This window comes from Vombatus ursinus, unplaced genomic scaffold, assembly GCF_900497805.2.
Source record: "Vombatus ursinus unplaced genomic scaffold, bare-nosed wombat genome assembly UNPS02014775.1, whole genome shotgun sequence".
Lineage (NCBI taxonomy): Eukaryota > Metazoa > Chordata > Mammalia > Diprotodontia > Vombatidae > Vombatus > Vombatus ursinus.
In genome coordinates this window covers 18,234,597-18,246,866 of record NW_020954553.1, presented here as the reverse complement: position 1 = coordinate 18,246,866, position 12,270 = coordinate 18,234,597, and the positions used below count along the sequence as shown (strand labels likewise).

General features: G+C 46.1%; 1 protein-coding gene across 1 annotated transcript; it reads left to right on the top strand.

Annotated features, from left to right (window-relative positions):
- The first annotated feature begins 5,519 nt into the window (after nt 1–5,519).
- Nucleotides 5,520–12,131, top strand: SMPD1 (sphingomyelin phosphodiesterase 1). The gene is made up of 6 exons (XM_027864772.1): nt 5,520–6,183; nt 7,219–7,991; nt 9,284–9,455; nt 9,845–9,921; nt 10,938–11,083; nt 11,233–12,131. Exons 1-6 carry the CDS (start codon nt 5,908–5,910, stop codon nt 11,640–11,642), a joined length of 1,854 nt encoding a protein of 617 aa, XP_027720573.1. The 5' UTR covers nt 5,520–5,907; the 3' UTR covers nt 11,643–12,131.
- Nucleotides 12,132–12,270: the final 139 nt, after the last annotated feature.

Sequence of the window (12,270 nt, the reverse complement as noted above, 5' to 3'; positions counted from 1 at the left end):
CTCTCCCAGTTTGTTTATAGTATCAGCCTTTACATCTAAATCATGAACCCATTTTGACTTAATTTTGGTATATTGTGTAAGATTTTGGTCTATGCCTGGTTTCTGCCATACTCTTTTCCAGTTTTCCCAGCAGTTTTTGTCAAATAGTGAGTTATAAGTTTGTTGTCTTGACACAACTGACTCCATTTTGTGATGAAGAGTTCTGATGTTTGTTGTTCATAACTTGTTTTTCAATATTAAGATAAGCATTGTAGGTTGGTAAACAATGTGCATGTTCATAAACAACTCGTAAATAAAAGCATGAGACCCCTAGATAGGACAGACCACCAAAGGGAAAATTTGGTAAACAACCTCATCATTATTTAATGTTGTCAGGAGCCAATCAAATTAATTTGTTGCGGGGGGGAGAACCTAGATTGCCAACCACCAATCAGAATTTGGGTATAACCAGCTAACACCTATAACTAGAATCCCTATCCACAGCCTTCAGGCTGATCTCAGGTTGTAACTAGGTTTGGCTCCTGCATTCCTATATGTTCCATTTGAGTCTCAATTGAAGCCCAAATCCCAAAGCCCATTGGTGTGGGGTTCTTTCTTCACTGGTGGAAATAAGGGCCCTTTGCCTGTGTGAGGGGTAGGGTAGAGTTGGCAAGAGCAGGAGATTCCAACTTTGAAAGAGAAGATGGACATTCCAATCTCTCTTCAGATTACTTTGGGGAGAGAATGATTCTAGGAAGAAGTCAACATGTAGAACTTCAATCATGTCCCCATTCACACCTTGCTACATTAGAGACTTCAGGAAATTTTTCCTCTATGAGTAAGATCTGGGACTCTCTCTTTTGGTTGAGCTGAGATATCTTGTTCCCGATGGGAGAATTCCTTCACTCTGTATTGTCTGGTATGTGTTCTCATATATATGCTTTTTCTTATTTCTGTTCTGCTATCAACTTGGATAAATGGGTTTCTTGGCTACTTGCCAGGTAGGGTCATTTTGGAACTGGCATTTGATGGGAATAGAGTCAAGCCTTGGATATAAAGCATAAGGCTCCTCTCCCCCCCACTAAGAAATAGTGATCAGAAGTTTAGTTTGAACCTCAAAATTACATCTGTGAGATTAATAATATTTAAAGAACCAGAAACTATCATTCTTACCTGGTATCTCCTCGCTCAGAGGAGAGGAGAATAGTCAGCTTCTGTCCCCAGCCTCCAGCTTCCCCTCCCAGCAGGAATTAAAGTCTCCCTTGAAGAAGGGTAGGGGAGAAGACACTAGAGATATCTAGTCTTACCTGTCAGACACACATGCACACACATTATACAACATCCCTTGCTACACAATGATCCTGCATGTTCACTCGAGGGCAGAGCTGATTGACTAACTTTGTTGACATGCTGGGCAACCACCTTGGAGGGTGACACATGGCTTCCAGCTGGGTGGAGAGGGAGACTTGTCCTTGAGTATCAGTAAGAGACATGCTTATTGAGAAATTCTAGGTAATCAGGTTGGTGGTGAGTTCCTAGTGAGATTGACATTTGCATTGTCTAATAGATAACATAAACTAATGTTTACATGCATTTGATTAATAAATTTGATTGCTAGCATTGAGAAGTATGAGTCTAATTAATTTTTCCATTTCACTAGTTACCAAAAGTAATGGTAAGTTGGTTTTGTGGTGGGCCCCCTGAAGTTAGCTCTGACTCCTATTCTACCTGATCAGCCAGAAATTCTTGGGGCCAGAGTGGGAGGGATACTGTAACAAAAGTCTTCTTTATCTCTTTGATATTTGTCTCTCTTTTGTTTCTATTTCCTCTTGCTACATTTAGAGTAAGCTTTTGGAGATAGGCAACATTATAAATTACAAAGTATCTATATTGGCTTAGGTTCCTTGATACAACATAGCACCTTCCTCCCAGAGGTGACTAGCCAGATTGTCCTGGCTTCAAGGCAGGATTCTGATTCTAGGCAGCCGGTATGCTCCTAGTGTCAGATCCCCTCAGGGTCACTCTCTGGGGCTTTCCCCAGTACAGTGTTCCGAAGCTACTGTGGACTTCCTGCCCTTCTCTCAAATCCCTAACTTTGTCTCTCCCAGACTCTACCTCTATTTCCCATTCCCCAATCTTGGCTGAAAGTGTTGTCCTTAGGGAACGGCAGGTCTACACAAATGACACAAACCAGGGTCATGGAAAGTATAGGAAAAGAAGTCAGAGAAAGGCAACCTGCAAATTGGGGAGCGGGAGATTATGGAGGGGGTATCCCCCAATTTTGGTTTGGCAATGGGGGGTGAAGAGAAATTTGTTCCATCATTCAACAAACATCTCTTAAGTGCCTACTATGTGCTCAGTACTGGGATACAACAGTAAAAACAACACAGGCCTTCTACCCTAGGAGCTTAGCATATAGTGGGGAGCATGTACACAAATAACTATGATGTGGAAACAACATAATGAGTACAAAAGAGAGGTCTACACAAAATATAAGGAGAAGTGTGCAGAGGCTTTAGGAGCCATCTCCTCTCCTGAAGGAATATAGGATCAGCAAATTAGAGCTGAAATGGAACTTAAAGACCATCGAGTCCATTCCTAGAAAGATGCCAAGAGATTGAGTATCTTGCCCAAAGCCCCAAAAGCGGCAGTAGCAGGGTTTGAACGGAAGTCCTCTGATCCCACATCGTGCCTACTCTTTACTGAACTTCCCTACTCCCACATTCAGCATCTCTTTATGAGCTGTCTTCCTCCATTGGAGTGTAAACTTTAAGAGTGCCCAGCCTTGCTTGCTTATATTTATGTCCTGCACAGTGCAGGGAACATAGTAAGTACTTAGTAAATACTCTGTTATCAGTCTGTCTGTCTATATCTACCTATCTACTTAACTATCTTTGAAAATTGTTTACTTCTGCATCCAGATGCACTGGCCCTGCTCCAGCTCCCTGGCAAAGTTCTGCCTTGGGGCGATAGAATCAGGTCTTGGCCTTTATCTTCACAATGTCTGCAGAAGCCCACGTGAGGTTCCTAATCTCCCTTGACCCCAAAAGGTTTTAGCTTTTATTCCTCTCGCACTGATTCCTGCTCCCTTCTCCTCCCTCAGTCCTTCCTCCGTTGCTTTCAGGAACAGCTTTTGTTCACTTTTCGGGTTTTGTTGTTTGTTTTGTTTCAGTGGTGTGCATCTCTTTCTGATCCCATTTGGGGTTTTCTCGGCAAAGATACTGAAATGGTTTGCCATTTCCTTCTCCAGCTCATTTTACAGATGAAAAAGCTGAGGCAAACAGGGTTAAGTGGGTTGCCTAGGGTCACCCAGCTAGTAAGTTTCTGAGGCCAGATTTGAACTCAGGAAGATAAATTTTCCTGACTCAGGCCTGGCACTCTATCCACTGGGCCCCCTAGCTGCCCCTACTTTCCCAACAGAAACAGCTACTTATATATAAAGCTCTATACAGAACATACTGTTACATTTATGTGGTTGCCTAAGACACCTTTGAAACACAAGTAACCAAGATGGAGAGAGAAGGGACCTTTCATCACTCAAAGAAAGATGAGGAATAAGGCTCAACTCTAAAGAAGGAGCAGAGTCAACCAGTGACAGGAGCTCAGAGGAAAGAGCAAGCACTGACGCTTAAACTTAGAATGATTTATAAGAAATGTACTGGTAAAATTTTAATAACCAGCCCTCCAAAAACACAATTTTTCAGTTTAATCTATATTATTATAATTTTTCCTCCATTTTCTTAAGCTTAGGCAATTAATAAAACAATAAGTCAAGGCTTGATTTCTAGCATTTGCTCATTTCCAAAGTATAAATACTCACATTGAAAAATTTAAGAGCTAACCAGCACACCCTTTTAAGGATCCTAGGAAAAAAAAGTCAATGTTCACAATGTTTCCTCCTTTAAAATATTAAAAAGGCACTGATGTATACTTCAGTTCTTAAGAGACAGCCTCTACAGCCGTCCAGATCCAACCAAATCATTCCCACAGGATTCAATCAATTATCTTCCCTGAATGGTGACTAAATGGTGGCAGTCACCAAGTACTGAGGCCTAGGGTACTCAGTCATCAAGTGAACTTCAGTCAACAGACCTCAGACACAATGTGCTGCTAAAGGGAATGGAACCAATCTTTCCTAAAGAGAAGTCTTTAAAGTTCAAACAAAGAAATGTCTTATCCTATAATCTCAGCATCCCAAGATAAGACCCTTCCTGATACACCTTCTACGTATTTATTCAAAATATTTATCACATGCAGTGTATTTTTTTTTTTGCTATATGAATCAGTTTTAATTTCCTGTGTTCTGCTTAAAAATTTTCCTGAACCCTGACATGATTACCAGCCACTCATCGAGAGCAGATATCACTGGGAAGTACTGACATTTCAAAGAAGAAAATTGGTAATTTAGAAAGATTAGTTGACATTGCTACGTAGGTAGATTAGAGGAAGAGGGAGGCCTGAGTCAGGGAGACCAGTTAGGAGACATTAGTCTTGGCCTGAGATGTTGTGAAACTGAACTAGGGTGGTGATCAAGGAAATGGGATGATTAGGAAAGCTGTGTGATATATCAAATGGGGTGGGAGGCGTGGATAGTTAAATCTAGACTACATGGTATAGTTTGGAGAAAGTATTGGAATGGGAACCAAGATTGTTAGATTCTGGTTCTAGCTTCATGACCTTGGTAAGTGACCACCTGTCTGGTCTTTTATTTCTTCATCTTTAGATTGGATTATATGGTCTCTGAACTCCATTTTGGGGTAGCTAGGTGGCACAGTAGATTGAATGCTGGGCCTGAAGTCAGGAAGACCTGAGTTTGAATCCTGACCTCAAACACCCTGGGCAAATAACCTGTTTTCCTCAATTTCCTCATCTGTAAAATGATGTAGAGAAGGAGATGGCAAACTTCTCCAATATCTTTCCCAAGAAAACCCAAATGGGGTCATGAAGAATCAGAAAAAACTGAACAACAAGAGTTCCATTTCAATTCTTGACACTCTGAGTTAAAAATGACCTTGACAGATCAAAACTGGAAGAATGGTATAACTACTGACAGTGAGGAAATTCTCCAGAGGGAGCCAACCTTGCTCAGAGGCACTCTTGTCCCTGATCATCAGGGAGGAGGATGATGATAATATCACCCTTCCAGCCTCCTCGATCTTAGTACTATGTCTGCTTGCAGCATCTCCTTCCAGAACTTGGTTCAAGTTCACTGAGGGGGTGGGGGAGAGGAGGGCTTTGGAAATGGGTTCATTCTCTAGCTCCTTTCCCAGCATGGGCATGAGCGATGACTGAACTCTTCCATCAAACACTTTCCCTTCTCATACAAAACAGGTTGGCAGGACTGAACTCTCAAAGCAGCCAGTGAAAGCAGCAAAAACTAATTAAAACTCAAAGGCTTGTACCCATTTCAGGAACGTGAGAATTTAGGTTGCTACTGAACTACAACTCCCACAATCCTCTGCAATGCCACCCTCAACTAAACAGTGCCACTCCTTTCTACTTTAGGTGATTCCCCGTCTTAGTTCCCCATTCTTGACAGAGTCCCAAGAAAGGGGAAGGAGGTTGAGGATGAGATGCGGTAGGTGAAAAGAAGACTTAGATCCCTTTTCCTCCCCTAGCAGCCCTGGGGCAGAGATCCCAGGAACTCCACCAGATCCCGAAGAGCTGGCCCAGCCCAGTCACCTGACATTGGGGGAAGAGGAGGAAGGGGTGGAGTTGCCTGGCCGGCTTGTCAGCTGAGAAGCCCAGGAGGCTGCAGACAGAGCAAGAAGAGGACATTTAAGCCTGGGACAAAGCCCTGGGGATCTGAGGGACCTAGACTCAGGAAAGAAGAGAAGCAAGCCAGCCTGCTGAACTGGAGGGACCTGGGCCACAGGGAGCCCAGCTGGGCCAGGAACTTGGCCACCACCCTGCCTAGGACATAAAGAAATGCAGACACACTGGGGCTTTTGTGGCTGGACCTTGTGGGATCCCCCAGGGGGTCAGGCCCGAGGTCGGAGACCTCTGGGGAGCATTTGGATTGGATTGGCCCTGGGTAGCTTCCTGGCTTTCTGCTGGTTGACTGAGGCCAGACCAGAACCTGGCAGAGGGGACCCCCAATGGCTACAGCAAATCCTCCCTGGGCTTGGTGTTGAATTTGGGTTGCAGAACATCAGCTGCTCCGTCTGCAAAGCCCTGTTCACTGCCATCGACATTGGGCTGAAGGTGAGCTCCGAAAAGGGTCCTCCAAGGGTGGAGTAAGGTCTCCTTAATAACAGGGGAAAACAGAAGGATTTAGGAAGACTTAGAGGCCATAAGAGGGTTCCCTAAAGAACTGAAGTAGAAACTTTGTACAGTGAGGGTCTGTGGTATAGTGGTACAGAGAGAAAGGAGGGGAGAAGGGGACAGACATTAATTAAGCATTTACTATGTGTCAGGCACTGCGCTAAGTGTTTTACAAATATTATCTCATTTGATCATCCTGGGAGATTGTTGCTATTGTTATTCACATTTTACAGATGAGGAAACTGAGGCAGAGGTTAAGTAATTTGCCCAGAGTCATACATCTAGTAAGTGTTTGAGGCCAGCTTTGAATTCAGGTCTTCCTGACTCCAAGACCTCAATGAGATGAGGCAGGGGCACAGAGGAGCAAGCCCAGAGATACTTCAGTGAAAGGCACCTTTTAGAATGGGAAATCCCAAATGAGAAAAATTTGGAAAGCAATGCTGATAGGGAGAGTCCTCATAGTGGATGGAAACATAAGAGATATGCACATTCAGATCACTGTGTCCCCTCACTCACTGGCAGATATGAAATCAAAGCTTCTATTGGCCATGGGGATGGGGTGGAGGTTAATTAGCAGTGTTGAGTGAAGGTGTTGTTTCTATTCCACACCATTAAGCTTGAGTGACCCTAAGCCAAGTAACCAACCAGCTCAGTTATGGCTTCTGCCCTTTGGAGGAGGTACCACACTGACCACAACAGGTAGACTAAGAAAGTGAGGGCATTTTCCACAGGATGCATGCCAGGGTTAAAGCATGAAGTGGACTTCAGTTGGGATACAGTCCTAGAAATCTTTATAGTCAGGGTAAAGGTAGAATTAGTCATTAGCTCTTTATTTGCCTTTATCACGTGTAGTCTCCTGGTCCTAGGTTGAGATGAGGCCAGGTACCTATGCCTGGGTGCGTACCATTATGTAAATCTGAGGATAGCTATCTTGCATCTCCAGTCTGTCACTGACCTGTATCCCTCTCATTGCAGTTGGAACCCAATGTGGCCCGAGTGGGGTTGGTGGCCACTGCTGTGTGTAAACAGCTGAACTTGGCACCACCCAATGTGTGCCAGTCCATTATCAAACTCTATGAGAATGATATGGTGGAGATATGGACACATTCAGTGCTGAGCCCCTCTGAAGCCTGTGGGCTACTTCTAGGTTCTTCCTGTGGACACTGGGATATCTTCTCAGCCTGGAATATCTCCTTGCCTGCCGTGCCCAAACCCCCATACCATCCTCCTGCTCCCCCTGCACCCAGTGCCCCCATCAGCCGTGTGCTCTTTCTCACGGACCTACACTGGGACCATGACTACATGGAGGGTGCAGATCCTGCCTGTCCTGACCCCCTGTGTTGCCGAAAAGGCTCAGGTTTGCCACCTTCCTCCCGACCTGGTGCTGGCTACTGGGGTGAATACAGCAAGTGTGACCTGCCACTGAGGACCTTAGAGAGCCTCCTAGCAGGGGTAGGCCCTGCCGGCCCCTTTGACATGGTCTACTGGACAGGAGACATCCCTGCCCATGATGTTTGGAGTCAGACCCGCCATGACCAATTACGAGCACTGACTACCATCACTACACTTGTGAAGAAGTACCTGGGGCCTGTGCCTGTCTATCCAGCTGTGGGCAATCATGAGAGTGCCCCAGTCAACAGCTTCCCTCCCCCCTATGTGCATGGGAACCACTCATCCAGCTGGCTTTATGAAGCTATGGCCACAGCCTGGGAATCTTGGCTCCCTCGAGATGCCCTCCACACCCTCAGGTAACTAGAGGCACACAAGGGTGGGCAAGAGGTGAACTAGGGGAGAGAACTGAGTGGGAAGAGATGATGAGAAATAGTAGCTTGGGAAAACATTCCTGGTATCATTGTGGATACCAAGCAGTTTTCAAAGAGTGGTCTGGGGACCAACCCTTTCCTCCGGGGCAAAGCTATTTTTACAATCACACTAATGTTTTAAGTTCTAATGCAGTCCATATTGATAGGTATAACCCACATTAACAAAAAGGTCAATCATTTTTAAGGAGGTCCTGAGACCTCCAAGTTTGAGAATGGCTGCTGTATAGGATGAGGGTGCAGGTGAGGAGGACTGTAGCCACTTTGCTCTCTGGTCATCTAGGCTGAACCTGTCTTCCTTTGAATTGTTTCGTTCCCATCTCCAGCACCTAATTCAGTGCTTGACAGATAGTAGGTACTTCAAAAAAATGTCACTTGATAGATCCTCATCCTAAGTCAGGCCTCGATCACTTCTTTTTTGGGGGGGGGGAGGGTTAGGTTAAGTGACTTGCCTAGGGTCACACAGCTAGTGTTATGTGTCTGAGGCTGGATTTGAACTCAGGTCCCCCAACTCCAGGGCCAGTGCTCTAGCCACTGAGCCACCAAGCTGCCCCTCCATCACTTCTTGAGTAGACTATTATAACAGCCTCCTAGTTGACCTTCCTGATTCTATTCAGTCCCTCTTCACACAGTTATGTGTGTCACACAGCTGACAAAAAGTACCACTTTCAGAGTATTACTCCCCTGCTCATAAACATTCCATATAACCTACAGTAGTATAAAGTCTGAACTGCTCAGTCTGGCTTTCAAGGCCCTCTCAATCTAATTGCAGTTTGTTTTTACATGTCTTGTCTCCCACTCCTACCCTAAACAGATGGTCTGACTTCAGGCACCTCACCTTGACTCACCCAGGTCCCCTGCCTATAATGCCCTCCTTGTTCTCTGCAACAATTCAAATCTTGCCCATCCTTCAAGGCCTTGCTGAAGCCTTTCCCAGGCGCTCCAGCTTACACTGATCCCAACCTTCTCCATGCTCCTATGGCATTAGCCCCTTTTAACCCTAGGTGGTGTTTTGTTGGTTTGTTTGACTTCTCATTATCTGATTGTCCCAGCTGAGTGAGTATTCTCTACTAAAACTGTAAACCCAGGAAGGGCAGGGTCCACCCTATCTTTGTACTGCTTTAGCATCCCCCACAAGCAGGCCTACTGCTGCTCACTTGGTAACCTTCAATAGATGGTGTTTGCATTGAATTGACCCAGCCCTTCCCCCAATGTTTCAGGATTGGGGGGTTCTATGCCCTCTCGCCAAAGCCAGGCCTCCGCCTAATCTCTCTCAACATGAACTTCTGTGCACGGGAAAACTTCTGGCTGCTGATCAATTCCACAGACCCTGCAGGGCAGCTGCAGTGGCTGGTGGGAGAACTGCAGGCTGCTGAGAACCGAGGAGACAAGGTGAGGAGGACATGGGGCTGGGAGAAAAGAGAAGGGGAGGTCTTCTGGGAGCAGGGAGAGCAAAGGTGAGCACAGGGAGCGATGGAAGGCAGGCCACCTTCCTGGCCCATCGTGCGAAGGTGCAGTCTTTTTTGTTTCATCATTCTCATTATACTGGAAGATGCTGTGTTTTCAAGGCTTCTGGCCTTTCAGTAGTCAACTGTTGGGAAGAAATTACATAATCCCACTTCTGTCCCAAAGTTCCGAGTCTCTGAATAAAGATGGAGCTCCATACCCAACATGTCACATCATGTCTCCTTTACCCCAAGTCAGAGGGGGCTTTCTGCTTTTGGAGGGCCAGGTAGCCCCAATTCCCTGCAGCTGATGCGATGCCACTCCTTTCTCCTCAGGTACATATCATTGGTCACATTCCCCCTGGGCACTGTCTGAAGAGCTGGAGCTGGAATTACTATCGAATTGTGGGCAGGTAAGAGGAGAGGAGGCATTGTGGGGTGGTAGGTAAAGGGCTGGTCTACTTGGCCCAGTTCAAGAAGACCGATGTTCAAATTCTGCGTCTGACACATATCAGTGATCAAAGGCAAATCACTAAACCTTTCAGTGTACCCACACCACTCTCCAAGACTGTAAGTTACATATAAAGTGCTGATCTACATCGGTGGAAGGAGTTTCTACACAGGGAGTTCCCCAGATCCATATAATTACAAGTATATGGGGAAGGTTGGATCTAAGGAGAGAAACAGAGCATGATTTGGGATCTGAAGAAAGTGTTAGGACTAATTTACAGCACTTAAGCTTACAAGAAGGGCAGATAGGTGGCACACTGGCTAGATTGTTGGAACTGGAATCAGGAAGACCCATCTTCCTGAGTTCAAATCTGGCCTCAGACACTTACTGTGACCCTGGGCAAGTCACTTTACCCTGTTTGCCTCAGTTCCTCATCTATAAAATCAGCTGGAGAAGGAGTATCTCTGCCAAGAAAATCCCAAATGGGGTCATAGAAAATTGGATGGGACTGAAACAACTGAACAACAGCAACAAAGCTTATGAAACCTTTTTGGTAATTTTTCCTATCTACTCCACCAACAACCCTGTGAGGTATAATAGGTACCTATACCTCTTCTCTTCACTTCATAGATGAAGAAACTGATAAGCTGAGAAGCCAAGCGACTTTCTCCACATTCACCCAAAGACTTACAGAAATGAGTTATTACAATAATAGAGAAGAGAGTTGTGAATTAAGAGCACTGGATTGGGAAAGGGGATCTGTCTGAAGTGCGGCTCTGCTACTTCTTCCCTACATGACCCACAGCAGGTTGATTCACCTTTCTTTGAATTAGCTTGCCCTTCTATAAAAATATACAAGTTAGGCTTTGATCCCTAAGATTGTCTTGTTGCTATAAAGCAACAATCCTATGAAGTACCAGGATGCCCTGTCCTCTTTTCTCCTTCGAATGAATCAATGAATGTCTTTCCCTTTACTAGGTATGAAAACACCATAGCTGCTCAGTTCTTTGGTCACACCCATGTGGATGAATTTGAGATTTTCTACGACGAAGAGACCCTGAGCCGGCCCTTGGCTGTGGCCTTCTTGGCCCCAAGTGCTACCACCTATGTGAACCTTAACCCTGGTGAGTGGGATAGAGGGAAACCTGACTGGGTAAGCAGTGGGCGGTGGGCTGTATAGCCATCTGTACCTCTCTCAACCTTTGTGGGATGTTCCTCCCTCTGGGTTGTACCATTGACCCCTGATCAGTGCCTTTCCTGTCCTCCCTTGCAGGTTATCGAGTCTACCTAATTGATGGCAACTACCCAGAGAGTTCCCATGTGGTCCTGGACCACGAAACCTACATTCTGAACTTGACATTGGCCAATGCTCCAGGGGCCACCCCCAGCTGGGAGCTCCTCTATCGGGCCCGAGAAACCTATGGGCTTCCTGATGCTCTGCCAACTGCCTGGCATAATCTAGTGTACCGCATGCGGGGGAATGAAGGACTTTTTCAGACCTTCTGGTACCTGTACCACAAGGGTCACCCTCCTGTAGAACCCTGTGAGGGTGCCTGTCGCCTTGCTACCCTCTGTGCCTTGCTTTCTGCCCGCTCAGACAGCCCTGCTCTCTGCCGCCACCTCATACCAGACCTACCCTTACCCCACACTGGAAGTCTTTGGCAGAGGCTTGCGTTTTGCTAGCGAAGGGAGGCTCAGCCAGCCGGCCAGCAGGGATCAGGAAGTAGGAGGCCCAGTGCATTGGTGAGGGGAGGAACAGCTGATCTCTATCTCCATCAAGCATTAAGCAGGACTAGGAGGGTTACATATCTGGATGTGCCTTAGATCAGGTGAGCAAGGACTGGTGATTTCTATTTCCCTGGAGGCATCTCAGCACCTGAGAGACCTGTCTGGCTGGACAGGAAGGAGGAAGAAGCTAGCTCTTAGGACACAGTTGAGGGCAGGAACATGAAGCTTCAATGTAAGCAACACCCACCAAGACTATTGCTCCTACTTCCCTCAGTACCACACATGGGCAGGAAGCAGGAGCCCCTTCCCTTGCTCTGAAGCTGGTTGCCTCAAAGATATCAGAACTGAAAGGGCTAGTACTTCCCTCTGCCTGCTGGACAGGAGTTCCCCATCCAAGGTTGCCTAATCCCCAGGACAGTTACAATAAATGTATATGACTCAGTAGCCTCCTTTCCTTATTGCACTGCCCTTCCTGCCACAAAACACAAAACACAAACCCAGCAAGCCCTGCATCACTGTTTCTAATTAATGGCTCCATACCCTCTACTATAAACAGACTTAGGAAGGCCTTGTGCCAAGGTCC

What these genes read in the sequence shown, in the direction of transcription:
- SMPD1 (XM_027864772.1), top strand. Translation starts at nt 5,908, where the DNA reads ATGCAGACACACTGGGGCTTTTGTGGCTGGACCTTGTGGGATCCCCCA. An exon ending in CTGAGAACCGAGGAGACAAG is followed by an intron (nt 9,456 to 9,844) that starts GTGAGGAGGACA and finishes CTTTCTCCTCAG; the next exon opens with GTACATATCATTGGTCACAT. An exon ending in TACTATCGAATTGTGGGCAG is followed by an intron (nt 9,922 to 10,937) that starts GTAAGAGGAGAG and finishes TCCCTTTACTAG; the next exon opens with GTATGAAAACACCATAGCTG.